Below are 14,627 nucleotides of genomic sequence, written 5' to 3'. Positions count from 1 at the left end.
TTTGATTGGGTGTTGTAACTAATGTTCTCTAGCAGTAGCCCAAAGTAATTAAGGCCTAATTTATTTATCTGTTTATTGAATCATTTAAGCAAGGCAATTGGGGTTAAAGTTAAATGACTTGCCTAAGGTCACACAGTTAATGTATTAGGTGTTTGAGACTCAATTTGAACTCAAATCTCCAGGCCTATTGCTCTGTCCACTGCACCATCTAGCTGTCCTGCCTAATTTGTTTATTTGTTTTTCTGGTTTAACTTGAATTTCCTAGCAGTACAGGACTCGTGTTTATTTCTTTGTAGATTTGGGAAGCCCTAGAAAGTTGCTAATTTCTCTAGAGTTAAAGTTCTTTATGTTTCCTTTATGGACTGTCTGCTGTTGTTCCTGTATTCCTTTTATAGTATTCCTTTTTTGTATCATAATATTTACAGAAGAAAATGAGTCCTGAGTTCAAAGTCTTGTGATACTTGTTATTAAAAATGTTAGCAATGGTGTCAACTTTGGTCATTAGCACCCCAGAGATATTTGGATGAGTAGTGGTACTGGCCCAGTTTTGACTTTTTTCCTCTGTACCTTCTTTTCTTGTTTTCATTACAGAAACCTCTGCTAAAGAAGGTCTGCTTCTCTGGTGCCAGAGGAAAACTGCCCCTTACAGGAATGTAAATATTCAGAATTTCCATACTAGGTAAGAGATCAAGATTTTTTAAATTGTATTAGAATCAGTGGGTGGTAGGGAGAAGAAATATTTATTCATACTAGCATTTCTCCTCTTCTTTAGGGTGTCAAAAATATTTTTTATGAATACAGATTTTCTAATGTCCAGTTTTGCCTGGGAGCAAAATTTTGCCTGAAAAACAAATCTCATTAAACAAGATTAATTTTTTTGGTATAGAAGTTGCAATGTCAGCATAATTCATCAAAATTGGCCATTAGCAGATGGATAAAAAGGAAGAAAGAAATCAATAGGATCTTTGTTTGATAGGGCTAAAAGAATTGAGTGACAACCTGAGCTTTTTCAAAATCTAATAACCTCTTTGCTAGGCTTCTATAGCTATTCAAGAATATTGTGTCAACAATATGGGTAATTATTTAAACAAATATCTGTTAAGTTTTCGTTGTGCCAAGAACCCTAGATAACACAAAAGAACAAAAAGCCATGGATCCTACCTGTTTGATAGGCAACATTTTAGATAAACAAAACAGTTAGATAGTCATTCTGAAGGAATGTAACATAGTATGATATCTACTATTGAAAGAATGTGAAGGACAAAATTATAGTATCAGTTTTTGAATGCTTCTGAGAAAAGTAAATATTGGGGTATCTTTTGAATGAGAATTTAAACTGATTGAGAGGAGAGAAGACAATTTCAACAGATTAGAGAATCTGAACTGAGAGAGAGACAGGATGAGGACAATTTGAATCTCATTACATGAACACAGGATGGAAAATTGTATGTGTGATATCACAATGAAATTAACTTGGTTAGAGTAGTGGGATATCTATGAAAAATTTGAGAATCAAGAATGGTTAGACAAAATGGAGGACCTTGAATATCACCGTAGAAAGTTTGGATTTATATCTTTATACACAATAGGGGAATATAGACACTAGTAACCTCACAGATTAGTGTGGTTTTGTTAGTCAATTGCTTGTCATCTCCCCACTTATCCATTTTCCTACAATCACCTAGAAGAAAAATTTATGGTAGTCAATTGCTTGTCTTCTTTCTACTTACCCTTTTTCCTATAGTCATGTAGAAGAAAAACTTAAAGATTTTGCCTCTTTTTCTTGATGTTAGGTAGTGGACTCTTGAGTTAACAAACTAATCCAAAGACTATGGGAAAAAGCAGAAGACATCAAGTTCATGAAAGACCCACAAGCTATATAATTGAGTCTCCTTTTTAGTATGTGAGAGAATGAACAATCAATTTCAGTTCCATTTTCTGAATGCCAAAATAAGAATACGCCTTAAGAAGATAATTTGCCTTTTATAGTTCTTTGATAATGTATAGTCTCTGCATCTCAATCTTTGCGCTCACTCTTGTTCTTTCTCTGTTTCTCTTTTTGTCTCTGTCTTTTTTTCTCTCTCTTTCCTTCCCTCCCAACCTCCTATAACTGTACCCCAAGATATTTATGATACTCCAGCATTCTTTGGATTTTCACTTTTGTAAAGTTCAGGTGAACCTAGGAATCTATAGGAGCCCTAGTTCCAATCCCTACTGGCATCACTGTAAAAAAGTTTTTTTCTAATCATTTTTATTAGCTCTTTCCCAAGTAAACTCCTATTTAAGGTATCAGGACTTTTAAAATTAATTGCATTCATTGTTAACATTAATCAGAGGTCTTTGGCTATTAAGAAGGTAGAATTAGGATTTATACTTTAAAATGATTACATAATACATTTCTAGTTTACAAATAGATTGTATTCCAAAAATTAATCTCTAAATTGGTTTGGAAATCTGAACATATTCTCCTAAAGAAACAGTGTTATGCTTGGTCATTTAGTTCTCAAGTAAACTCAGAGTATTAAAGTCTTAAAAACAAAACTACAGTTCAGATTGTTGTTTAGTTCAATGAGGAGAGGCTCATCTCTGGTAAGTCTGAAGTTTGATAAAAGCATTGGGAAAATTGTGATGATATCTGTAGGTGTAAGAGGAAAAGGGAAGGAGGAATGAAAGAGCTCATGTGATTTCTGACTCCCCCAAAATAAGGGATTAATGGTCCTGAGCAGAGAAGCATGGGACCACATGCAGCACTGTGCCAATGTAATAAATTGATTAACTTGTATTCCCATTCTTTTTAACTCCTTGTGAAGCTGGAAAGATGGCCTTGGACTCTGTGCGCTCATCCACAGACATCGACCTGACCTCATTGACTACTCAAAGCTTAATAAGGTCATTCTGGGTGACACAGCATGCTGAACTCCTTAGGGTTCTGACTTGTGTTCCTTTGGCATGTTCTCCTAAAAATGAGCATATTAGCACTGAACTAACTTTAGATATACTTCCTCTCCACCCATATCACAAAAAGGCCTTAAAAAAAAACCAGTAGTGTTATCCAAGCTAACCTTTCCTATGAGCAAGAAGCATGGCTGCTGGATCAGACATATGTGTGTCTTTTACTGTTCTGTCTTTGCATTCCTAGCTGCTAGCAGGGGGCTTAATAAGTGTTTGTCTGATTAAATTAAATAGGATATCACAAGTAAAAGGGAAAAACCCCCCAATCATTCCTTTTTTATACAAACTGTGAATTGATAGATTGATTTAGTTTTATTTAACCAACAGTCCAAATATGTCATTCTTTGGAAATTTTTCTTAATGGATTATGAATCTGATCTAACTCATTTATCTGGGAGGAAGTTCAAACTCTTCCCTTGAGTTTCCTTTTTCTTTTCAAGTTTATTTAGTTGTAAACACAGTCATCTTTATTGCTGGTGAATTTGGTTCCCACAATGCAGATGAAATATGAAAGTACAAATGTTAAGAGATAGACACAGTATATTAAACACAGTTTACAGTCCTAGAGAAGAAAGGATGCCATCTTTAAGAAATGTTAAATTATAAAGCTTTCATTTCTTCTTTAATGTACTTTCTCACTAATTTGAAAATAGAGACCATACCAACTCAAATTTATGTAGTGCTTTATTGTTTAGACTAGAGAACTTTCTCAATAACTCAGTGATATAAATATCCTTTTCATTTCATATATGGAAACCATGGAATGGATATGGAAATTCACATTTACTCAGCAATTTAGATTTTCTAGTATTCCTTGATCACAACAGCCTTGTGAAGTAGGTCATGCAAAAAATCTTATTTCCATTTTTTAGCTAAGGAAATGGATTCAGAGAGGTTTAAGTTACTTACACAATATCATGCAACTAGTCATGTCAGTGCCATCTAGATTTCTTGCATTCTAGCATCGTAGGTCTAGCATTTTATTCTTCTATACCCTTCTGTCCATTCTTCTATATCCTCCTATGCTTTTAGGATGTTTTGTTTTTTCACCAAGGAAATGATGTCCTTTAAAAATGTTAATGGCAATATAACTCACAAATGGTAAATAGATCTTTCAGATGTTGGTAACAGAGAATTTCTTTTTGGTTGCAACTGTTCTTGGTTAGCTATTTTGAGGATATCTTTATTTTTGTTTTTGGGCATGGACTTTGCTCCTACTTTGTATTGCTGTTAGCTGTGTGACTGGAGCAATAGATGGAAGACTAATTTCCCTTTGAATTTTTGCATTGGGCTGGACATCACTGACTTAGGTATCACCTGAAGGATTTACTGATCACTATTTAGACAATGCATCTGAAATAAGATAATGCTTTACAGAAGAGAATTGGATGACCACATTTTCTCAGTTTGTCCAGTGTGATTTATTTCCCATCTGCAAAATAAAAGCCTTGGACATGAAAGTGGAAGTGGAGGTGGTGTAGTATAGTGGGAAGAGTCTGGATTCAGAGTTAGAAGATCTGGATTCAGAGTTAGAGGGTCTGAATTAAAATTGCTGCTCTACCATTTACTATCTGTGTGACTTGGTGAAAATTTAATCTCTCTGGATCTCATCTGTAAAATCAGGTGTTTAGACTAGATGAATTTTAAGACCCCTTCTAGCTCAAAACCTGGAATTTGCTGAAAAACAGATTTCAAGCCCTTTTATATAAAAATTTCCTAACAATATTTTTCAAAGGTGGAATGAACCATGTCAGTAGATAGTAAATTACTCATCCTTTAAATGAAGCTAGAGGAATGCTTGTTAGAGAAGTTGTAGAAGAGATGCCTTCACAGATGTACCATATGAAGGGACCTTAAAAAGTTCTTATACTCAAAGAGTTCATCCCAGACACCTAATAAAATAAAACACATGAAATGATGCATTTTCAGGACAGAGTGTTTTTACCCTAAGAACTTTGTGATTCATTTTGCTGTTTGTGCATGTACAGTTTGTCTTGGTGTGAAATTGATATATGTGTTCCCAGAATAATTTAACTCCACTGTGGTGTCTTTACTTATATTTTTCTCCAAATGTTTAGGTTGAAATGCATCTTATTGGAATGGAGTAGTAAGGAAAATAAGACTATTTAAGACATGATATATTTTAATAAAAAAGTGTGTATGGGGGAAGGTAAAGAAGAAGGATATTTCTTTCAGAAAGCAAAATATGTAAAGAACATTATTAGCAAGTATTGGATTTTTTAAAAAGCTATTGATTATTATTTTTATTTGATTTTTCCTTTTTATTTTTCTGTGCAGGATGATCCCGTAGGAAATATTAACCTGGCCATGGAAATAGCCGAAAAGCATTTGGATATCCCCAAGATGTTGGATGCAGAAGGTGGGATTTGAATTGTACTTAGTGACTTTTGTCACTTTTGATTTTATTACACTAATCTCTTAGCCCTGTGCAGTGTAATTTTGCAGCATTGTATTATATTTAATAAGTTATCAAATCAATCATGCAAATGTTATGGCAGAATTTCATGTATAATGTTTGCTTTGAAATGCAAAAGTGATTTGAGAGGAGAGAGAGACACACACACACAAAGAGACACAGAGAGAGAGAAAGAAAGAGAGAGAGAGAGAGAGACAGAAAGAGAGAGACAGAGAGAGAGAAGACAGAGACAGAAAGAGATAGAGACATGAAAAGAGAGGAAGAGAGACAGAAAGAAAGAAAGAAAGAAAGAAAGGGTGGGGAAGAGGGAGACAGAGAGAGAGAGCGAGAGACAGAGAGAGAGAGAGAGAGAAACCTCAACCTAATTATAAGACAGATAAGGAAAGAGAACCAAACATTTTACTATGTAATGGAAAGCAGGAAAGAAAGAACATAGATTATATATGTACTTTAAAAAATAAATTTGAAAATGATTTCCTCAAATTTTAACGAAACAACACTTTTTTTTCATCATATGAACTCTAGTATAGCAAGTGAACCTAAATATAAGATATAAAAAGTCTAAAAGAACTATAGAATTGAGCCTCTTTCTTTCTAATAGCAATTATGCTTATCAAATTAGAAGTATTTGCTTATAGAGGTGACCACTAAATTTCCATCACTTTCCTTTGAACAATTCTAAAGATCTGGAAGAGCTTCATCTTTTTTCTTAATGTCACATAGTATCATTTATGATCATGTCTTGTAGCACATGTGCTTTTATCCCCTTTCTGTGAATACAGGACGAGTCAAAATTTCCTTACATCTAATTTAAGTCACTTTCAGCATAGATAACTCTGATTCTCTTGTCTCACCCTGTATTTATTATTAACACCTCCAGGCTAGCTCTGTGTTGCCATTCATTCAGTCTTATGTAAACAATAAATCAAGTGTTTTCTATTATTTCCCATCAGTCATTTCCTTCTTTATTCATTTATGGTAGTCTTAACTTTATGTCTCAAATTTTTTTCTTTCTCATTTTTTCAACATTTATTGAGCTATTACTCTTTCGAGCAGAGCACTGTATGTTGGATGCCAGCACTTTGATCAGTTTGTTATGGTCTCTGCTTTAAAGAAATACATCTAGAATACGCAATAGTTAAGGAATATCATGAGAACACTTGTTCTTCATTTTTCACCCTCTTTTCAAGCTCTCTTTATCCTTGTGGACTCTCTGTTGCCTGGATCCGGTAGGAAGTAATGACTCAGGGAATTCTAGAGTAATGGAGGGGTAGAGAGGTAGAAGGGGGAGGTTGCCAAATCTCTTCAAGTTTGTAGAGTAACTTCCTCATGGCATAAAATTGAATTTCCACAGTTGCACCCCTGATTCAGGAGTCACTCATTTCCTACTGGATCACTCTAAATGCCATTCCTTCTGATATTGTTGATATTCCCACTTTTTCCTGAAATTCTGACTTTTGCTCAAGAATACTTTGATTCTTCCCGCTTGTCAAAGAAGTTAATATTTCACCTACCCTTTCCTCTATTGTCTCATATTCTTTTCTCCTATTTTGTTCGTTCCTCTTTTTGTACAAATGTAGAAGACTCACAAACTCCTTTGGCTCATATGCTGTTTTGTCTTTTTACAACACTATTTTATGAAAAAATGATGACAAAGATTAAGAAACATGACCAGTATAGAAATAATAACACTTTTTAATATGTATTATGTATTTTTTCATCCCATGAGTTCTCTATGTTCATTTCTGGTAAACGCTGAATTATTAAAGTTGCGTTACACTTTAGTTCTCTTACCTGTCATTCTTCCATTATGATGTTGCTTATTAGTCTCATTCTTGAAAGACTCTCATTCCATCTAATGAGTCCTTCTTTACTCCATGTTGTTGGTTGCCCTGTTGGTTATGTGTCTGTTGTAGAGCACTAAATGGGGACTTTGTTGTGCCTCATAGACCCATTTGTGAAACTAACCACATGGTCTATAACTTTACATTTGGTGAGATTCTTCCTAATCTTGACCAATCTACCAACCAATATTAAAAAAGAGACTAGTTCATCTATTCTAGTTCCTTCTAATCCAGAATAACCCCTCCTCTCTTTTTTATGCTCTTATTTAGGGGAATGGGTTTAGATTAGCAGTGAATATATATATATATATATATATATATATATATATATATATATATATATACATATATATATATATATATATGTATGTATGTATGTATGTATGAATATATGAGCAAAAATCTTGATGATTCTTGGTCTGCCATGGCATATGGCTATATCAAGATCATTGATATATGTACTCTCCCAGTACTTATCTCCTGCGGAACTCTAGAGCTAGACAAATCCTGGAGATTGTAAATCTAGCCTTAGTCCTAGAGTGAAAAATATTCAGTAACTAGTCTGAGATTCCTCTATGGTGATCTAAAGTAGACATATCATTCTCTTTGGTGTCTTTTAAATCTCTGTGGGAAGTGATGGATTTTTATAGGTGACAAACCTTGATCTGATCTATAGTACTATCATAAATAGGCAAGAATCCCTTACTTCTCTTTCTCTGTCTGACAGTCAGTCAGCAGAAGGCTGTTGTCTTTAGAATGTCCAAGCAGTTAACCTTCTTTTTTCTACACAGATTTAGTATACACTGCCAGACCTGATGAAAGAGCCATAATGACTTATGTTTCCTGTTACTATCATGCATTTGCTGGTGCACAGAAGGTGAGGATGTAAATGATGAGCAGCCACCTCTCACCCTTCACCTTCTGTATCTTAAATTTTTTCCATTGTTTGTTTTTCTTTTTATTTTCTTCCTTCCTAATAAGAAAACCTTTCTGATGCTTAATAGGTTTTTGTCTCTTATAGGTTAGTTTTCTTTGAAATCTCCTTTTTTCCCCCATCTGTGTAGCCATCAGCAGTTTATGTTTTATTTTCCAAAAGCTTTCCATGCTGTTTCACAATCCCACATTCTTTTTAACAATAGTGTTTTGAAACCTAGTGGCCAGCCCTTGTCCTGGAGAATTACCACATGTCCATCTAATTGAATTCTGTCCCTTGCGTAAACCTAGTGCAGAAAGAATTAAGTTCTAAATTGGAAGAAGAAAATATATAGTGTGCCAATATGCTTTGTACAGGAAAGGAAAATTTGAGGGCAATCGAGTGGGTCTGTTTTCTCTTTTTTTTATTTAGTATTAGAGGAGCCTTTATGAAATATTCACATTCAGAAATGTGACAATAAATGGTCTGTTTTCTCTCTCTTTTTTGTTCAGTGTTAGAGGGGACCTTTGTGAAATACAGCATTCACAAATGTGACAGTAAAAATCAATGAGTGTACATGTTGTATACCTTTCTTGTTTAATTTGTGTTACTATTAGCAATTTTTAACCGACCTGGTAAGTAAACACAGTTAACATTAGTGATTCTGAGTCCATGCACAGTCAAATTCAGATTTCAAGACAGAAGACAAAATAGTGACAGGGATGCAAAGATAAAACAATAAATCTCTGCAAATATTGCCAACATTCTGTTTGTTGATGTGCTCCTCAGAGAAAACCAGAAGCCCTTGCATTTTCATCTGGCTCAGCCAATTTAAAAGGCAACTCCATGTGGGCTTGACTACTTATTGAAAATAATTATAATGTCTTATTGTTCAGTCATTTTAGTCATGTTCTACTCTTCTTGACCCCATTTGGGGTTTTCTTGGAGAAGATACTAGAATGGTTTGCCATTTCCTTCTCCAGATCATTTGATAGATGAGAAAACTGAAGCAAACAGAATTAAATAATCTGCCAAAGTCACATGCTTGTAAATGTCTGAGGCCAGATTTTCAGGAAGATGTCTTCCTGACACCAGGCCCAGAATTCTATTTATTTTGCCACCTAGTGCCCATAATTATAAACTTCTAATGAATAATAAAATGAGTTCTCACCTTAATAATCTAACTTAAAAAAACAAAAACAAAAATACAAGAAGACTGGGAAAGAGACAGACTCTTGGTTTGATTTGCTTTTAAAATTATTGTCTATTTTTATTTTTAATGTTTGTTCCAATAAATCTAACACAGGATTTATTCCAGTTTTCTGTGTTCTCCATGAAGCTCAGGTTGGGGGCAGATGCCCATTCAACATAGAGAAAAGTCATCAGGTCAAATAAAAACACATTCTATTCTTCCCTTTGTTTTCTTTGATTTTTACTCTTCATTTTGTGTATGTGTTTGTGTATGTGTCTTTTCTTTCTTTTTTTTTTCCTTCTCTCCTCCCCTTTAGACATTGTGAATACTCCCAAACCTGATGAAAGAGCTATCATGACTTATGTTTCCTGCTTCTACCATGCTTTTGCTGGAGCAGAGCAGGTATCAACACTTGGCCCATCTGGGTTGCTATGCTTGAGTTTTTGGCTTGATTTTTAAAAAATTGTGTGTTTTGTCTGTTACGTTCATTGTGCTTCACATCTTACCTGAATTAAACATTTTGAAAAAAAATTTTTTTAACCATTGGCAAGTGTAATAATTTAATAGGTTCCAAAATGTTTTTTCATATCTCTTATTTTGAGATGTTTCTTTCATTTCACTTATAACTAAGTATATTAGCATGTCAATTCTGCTACATTTAGTTAACAGTAAAGGGAACATTTGAAATGAAGAAATAAGTGTCCTTTTAAAGGCCCTTAATCGCTGTCTGTGTACAAACTGCCAGTGTTGAGTGATTTATTCTAACATCTTTAATATTTTCAATTAAAAGAAGACTTTAAAAGGAATAACTTTTGTTAGTTCATTTTAACTTCAGAAATATTTTAATTTCAAGTGTTGTTCTTGTAGTTTCCCTTGGATTTTTATATATTTACTTATTAGTACTTCTTGCTACTTTTATGAATCTGTACTTGGTGAATCCCGCCAGATGGACAGATTCGGGTAGATAAAGCATGTTTTGTTTCTTGCATCCAGGAACCTGCATGTTTCTTAGGGCCACTTTGGAATTGAAGACAAGAAAATGGCACAGTTTAGGGATTATGTGGTGAGGCATTGATTGGAATAGGGCATGGGCCTGGAAGCCTTGGTATTTAAATATTTCCAATTGACTCAATATGATCATGGCATGAGTTACTGTACAGCACATCACCTCAGCTTCTTTTTTCATAAAAGAAAAGCTGCTATTTGGGGCAAATTCTTGTGAGAAAAAAACTCCAAAGAACCCAACATTGGTAATGCACTTTGAGCCCTGTTCAGAAATAATATCTCATATCTCATAAATTCAAAGTATTCTTATCAGAGGAAGAACAGATGTGCCTTTTGTTCAGTAGTCTTCTTTTAATCTTGAAGTCAAGGCAGTTGGAAAATAGATATTAAAAAGCCTGAGATCTTAGTGTCCTTGGATGGTTTCATGGGAGGACCCTTCTCTCCCTTGCTGCTAAGTACTAACTTATTTGATGCCTTAAAAATATGTTGTTTTTACTCTAACCGACTTGGCTTGCCATTTAAGTCTATATGAAAACTGTAGTTTAACTATAAAGTCATCTACAGTATTCAGAAACATTTGTATTCTTATTGTTCCCTAAACTAACACACATGATCTACTCCACTGGCAGTAACTTCATTTCCCCTCATTACCGCCCATTCCCTACTACATTCAGTTTGTATCTGCACATCAGTATCAATAGAGCTGTCCTGTTTACCTATTGTGTTTTACAGGCCGAGACAGCAGCTAACAGGATATGTAAGGTTCTTGCTGTGAATCAAGAGAATGAGAAACTGATGGAAGAATATGAGAGGCTAGCAAGTGAGGTAAAAAAAAGACTGGTGAACTACAATGCTGTCCAATACTTTATCTAGATAAGGAGGCTCAGATGGTGATAAATTGATTGCTAGTGTTATTTTTGTATTTTGCATCTCAGGTGGAGTAAAATGTAGGAATAGACATGGATCTTGGAGGCTGCTAATCTTTCAGCAACATAATTATTGGCAATATCATAAGAGAGATATTTCAGACAATCCTAAATTGTGTTCCTTAGGGGTAGTATTTGATTATATTCTTAGCTGTGATGGGGTTAAACAACCTTGAGGATGTAGAACACTAACTGTAGTGTAGCTTTTATCCAAAGCCAGGATACTCATTCTCTATCTCTAAGTCATGTACCCTATAATATCATCTGTGCTGAACTACCATGCTATTCCCCTGAAGCACTGTCCACAGCTGGCATCATAGGAATTTGTCTAGCCTACTGGTGGTGGAAGTTCCATCTGTTGTGCATATATAAAATTAGAGATATAGTAGTGTTCAAGAGTCTTCACCAAAGTACTTGAATAGGAACTGGTCATGACTCTAACTAGAATCCTGTATAGAAAAGTAGATGTTATATATTGGATTTCTTGCTATCTAGGGCAGGGAGTGAGGGGTGGGGGAGGGAAGGGGAAGGAGGGGAAAATTGTAACACAAGATTTTGCAAGAATTAATGTTGAAAAATTGAATATCTTTTGAAAATTAAAAAGCTTTAATAAAAAAAGAAGAAAAATAGATGTTAAATCTCTTTTCCCTAAAACCAGGGTTACACAAAATAACCCTTCTCTCATTGATTGAAGAAGCTTGATTTCTTTAAAGATATTGTTTTCCTCCAAGTGGGGATAGGAGAAAAGACGTTGTATATATTACCTCCAAGGTGGACAATAGTGATATGCCAGCAATTCAAGATGGAAAATGATTTTAGCATGGAATTATATATTCCAAGCCCAGGTAGTATTTGAGGAAATTGCATCCATTCCAAGATACAACTTACCATCTTCTCAGATAATTTACATCAGATCAATCTAATGTAATAGTATTGTGTGTGTGTGTTGACAACTGATTAGATGTCCAATCTAATGATCTGGCCCAAATTTAGGTTGGGCCTAAAACCTTTGGTCCTTTTCTCTCTTTACCATGTCTCTTCTTATTTTTTATTTCACTTCAACTGCATGAAATATATGGGCATCATTTTTAAGGAAATATCCTTTAAATTTAATTTGTTGTCATCTTCCAAATAGGCAGAAAGGTAGTTTATGAGTGTGCTTCCTGTAATTCACTTCTAAAATCTAGATTTTAATTTGCAAGGTATAATGTGTACTTACTACTCAGAAATTCCATATCATACTTAGACACAGACCTTATAGATTTTTTTTCAAGTGGAATAGATTAATGATATGTACTTGAGAGTAGAATTAGTCTCAGAAGTGTATTTCCACTTCTTTCTGGCAAATGACTTCATTATAAGGATAGGCCCATTTGCAGAACAAATCCCAGATGATATTTTTAATTAAACCTAATCTTTTGCCAATTTACATGGACTCTTACCATGTAAGGATTTTTATTTGGAAATTCCATCCAGCATTTGTCTGCTATTGTCTGGTTCCTGAGTTTACTGTAAATGTCACATTTGTAACACATGGCTTGCTTTGATATCTCAACTTCTCTACTGCCCAGGCAAAGAATGATAGGTGATTACCAGGAGTTAGGGTAAATTTATTAATCAGATATTAATTTTATTAATTAGATAGAATAGGTAAGAAATTTCTAGAACTTTATTCAGTGGGCCAATGGGTCCTCCTCCCTCTGCCCCTTTTTCCCCTTTTAGTCAATATATAGTATGGATATTTTGCAAATCTTAAATATAAACTATATAAATGTTAGCTTTATTGCTATTATTATGTTTGTATATCAAATAATAAGATTCCATGTTTTAGATTAGGGATTTAGTTTGTTAGAGAAAGGGTTTTCTTGTTCCTTCTGAAAATTGTTTTTTATTTTGGGAGTAGCTTTTGGAATGGATTCGTCGCACAATCCCCTGGCTAGAGAATCGGACCCCAGAGAAGACGATGCAAGCTATGCAAAAGAAGCTGGAGGACTTCCGAGATTATCGTCGGAAGCACAAGCCCCCCAAAGTCCAAGAGAAGTGTCAGCTAGAGATTAACTTCAACACCTTGCAGACTAAGCTGAGGATCAGTAACAGACCAGCTTTCATGCCATCAGAAGGCAAAATGGTTTCAGTACGTAAAGTTAATGCCTCCATTTTCTTTGAGGGACACTCACTTGATTTAAAGATGCTTAATTTGGAAAGTTATGAACTTATGGAGTACTCTGCTTGGCAACTTCATTTCTTAACTATTATTAGTTACTTTTGAGTGATTGCCTATTGTCACATGATTCTGGTGCTTTTGGCTCTTTTTCCCCATAAGCAATATGGAGCCTTAGCCCTTCTTCTTGGTACATGGGAAGATCTTCCCATATTTATGAGGTGATACAAGCTGTTTTCTTGAGTGTAATAGTTTGGAGCTTTTATCCTTCAAATTAAAAACTAAACATTTGGAGTTTTTACCTTGTTTCAGATGGGTATCAGATAGTTGTCAGTTGGTGAACACAGTTTGGCTAAAGAAAGCATTTTGTAAATCATTGAAGATATTTGGTAATCTTATTTTTTAAAAAGTTCAGTAATTATTTCAATAAAAGCATTTTCAAATATGCATTATAGGCTTTTTAAAAGACCAAAATAGCAAAGATGAAAATAACCTGTATCTTTTCTTTGTTCCCAAATTTCTTCTAGGATATTGCTGGTGCTTGGCAAAGGCTAGAACAGGCTGAGAAGGGTTATGAGGAATGGTTGCTAAATGAGATAAGGAGACTGGAACGCCTGGAACATCTGGCTGAGAAATTTAGGCAGAAAGCTTCAACTCATGAAAGTTGGGCATATGGTAAGCAGCTTAGATTACATTAAGAGGTTAATTAGAACCGAGCTGTGATCAGAAGAGTTGGAATTACCATTGACTTATGTGACCTTGGGGAAAATGCTTTCTCCTTTTTGTTTCAATGCTTCTGAATGGAATTACTTCAGAAGGCATATGAGAAGATTCATTTTATGATCCAGCTAATAGCTGTTGGCCCATTCAGTCTATTTTTAGTTAGCTCTTTTCTACAGTTATTGGTGCTACTTTTACTTTGTAGTTCATAACCCACACCTCTTTTACCAAGTTCACTTGAATTAAATGAGCTACTTATATTCTTCATTGGCATTTTTTTTATTGCCTATTCTGTATCCAAAACTGGCTTAGTCATTATAGGGAAAATCATCTGGCTAAGCATCTGCCAGTAGAAAGTTGTTGAATTCCATACAAAATCCAATTTTCCATTTTAAAAAAGTCAACAAAATAAGAATATGAGTATACCCGTTTTATTGTATAATTCTGTTCCTTTATTTTAGATTCATTCTAATTTCC

General features: G+C 34.5%; 1 protein-coding gene across 2 annotated transcripts in view; it reads left to right on the top strand.

The window, feature by feature from the left end:
• Positions 1 to 14,627, top strand: part of ACTN2 (actinin alpha 2) — a 91,778-nt gene that overhangs the window by 52,148 nt on the left and 25,003 nt on the right. The window contains exons 5-11 of one of the 2 annotated variants that reach the window (XM_051993543.1): positions 592 to 679; positions 2,811 to 2,889; positions 5,251 to 5,332; positions 9,655 to 9,740; positions 11,076 to 11,168; positions 13,173 to 13,403; positions 13,958 to 14,105. In XM_051993543.1, the coding sequence (XP_051849503.1) occupies positions 592 to 679; positions 2,811 to 2,889; positions 5,251 to 5,332; positions 9,655 to 9,740; positions 11,076 to 11,168; positions 13,173 to 13,403; positions 13,958 to 14,105 (807 nt within the window). Of the gene's footprint in view, positions 1 to 591; positions 680 to 2,810; positions 2,890 to 5,250; positions 5,333 to 8,024; positions 8,111 to 9,654; positions 9,741 to 11,075; positions 11,169 to 13,172; positions 13,404 to 13,957; positions 14,106 to 14,627 lie in introns of both variants that reach the window. The other variant, XM_051993544.1, reaches the window with a different exon arrangement.

Source organism: Antechinus flavipes, chromosome 4, assembly GCF_016432865.1.
Source record: "Antechinus flavipes isolate AdamAnt ecotype Samford, QLD, Australia chromosome 4, AdamAnt_v2, whole genome shotgun sequence".
NCBI lineage: Eukaryota > Metazoa > Chordata > Mammalia > Dasyuromorphia > Dasyuridae > Antechinus > Antechinus flavipes.
This window is presented reverse-complemented; position numbering and strand designations above follow the sequence as displayed.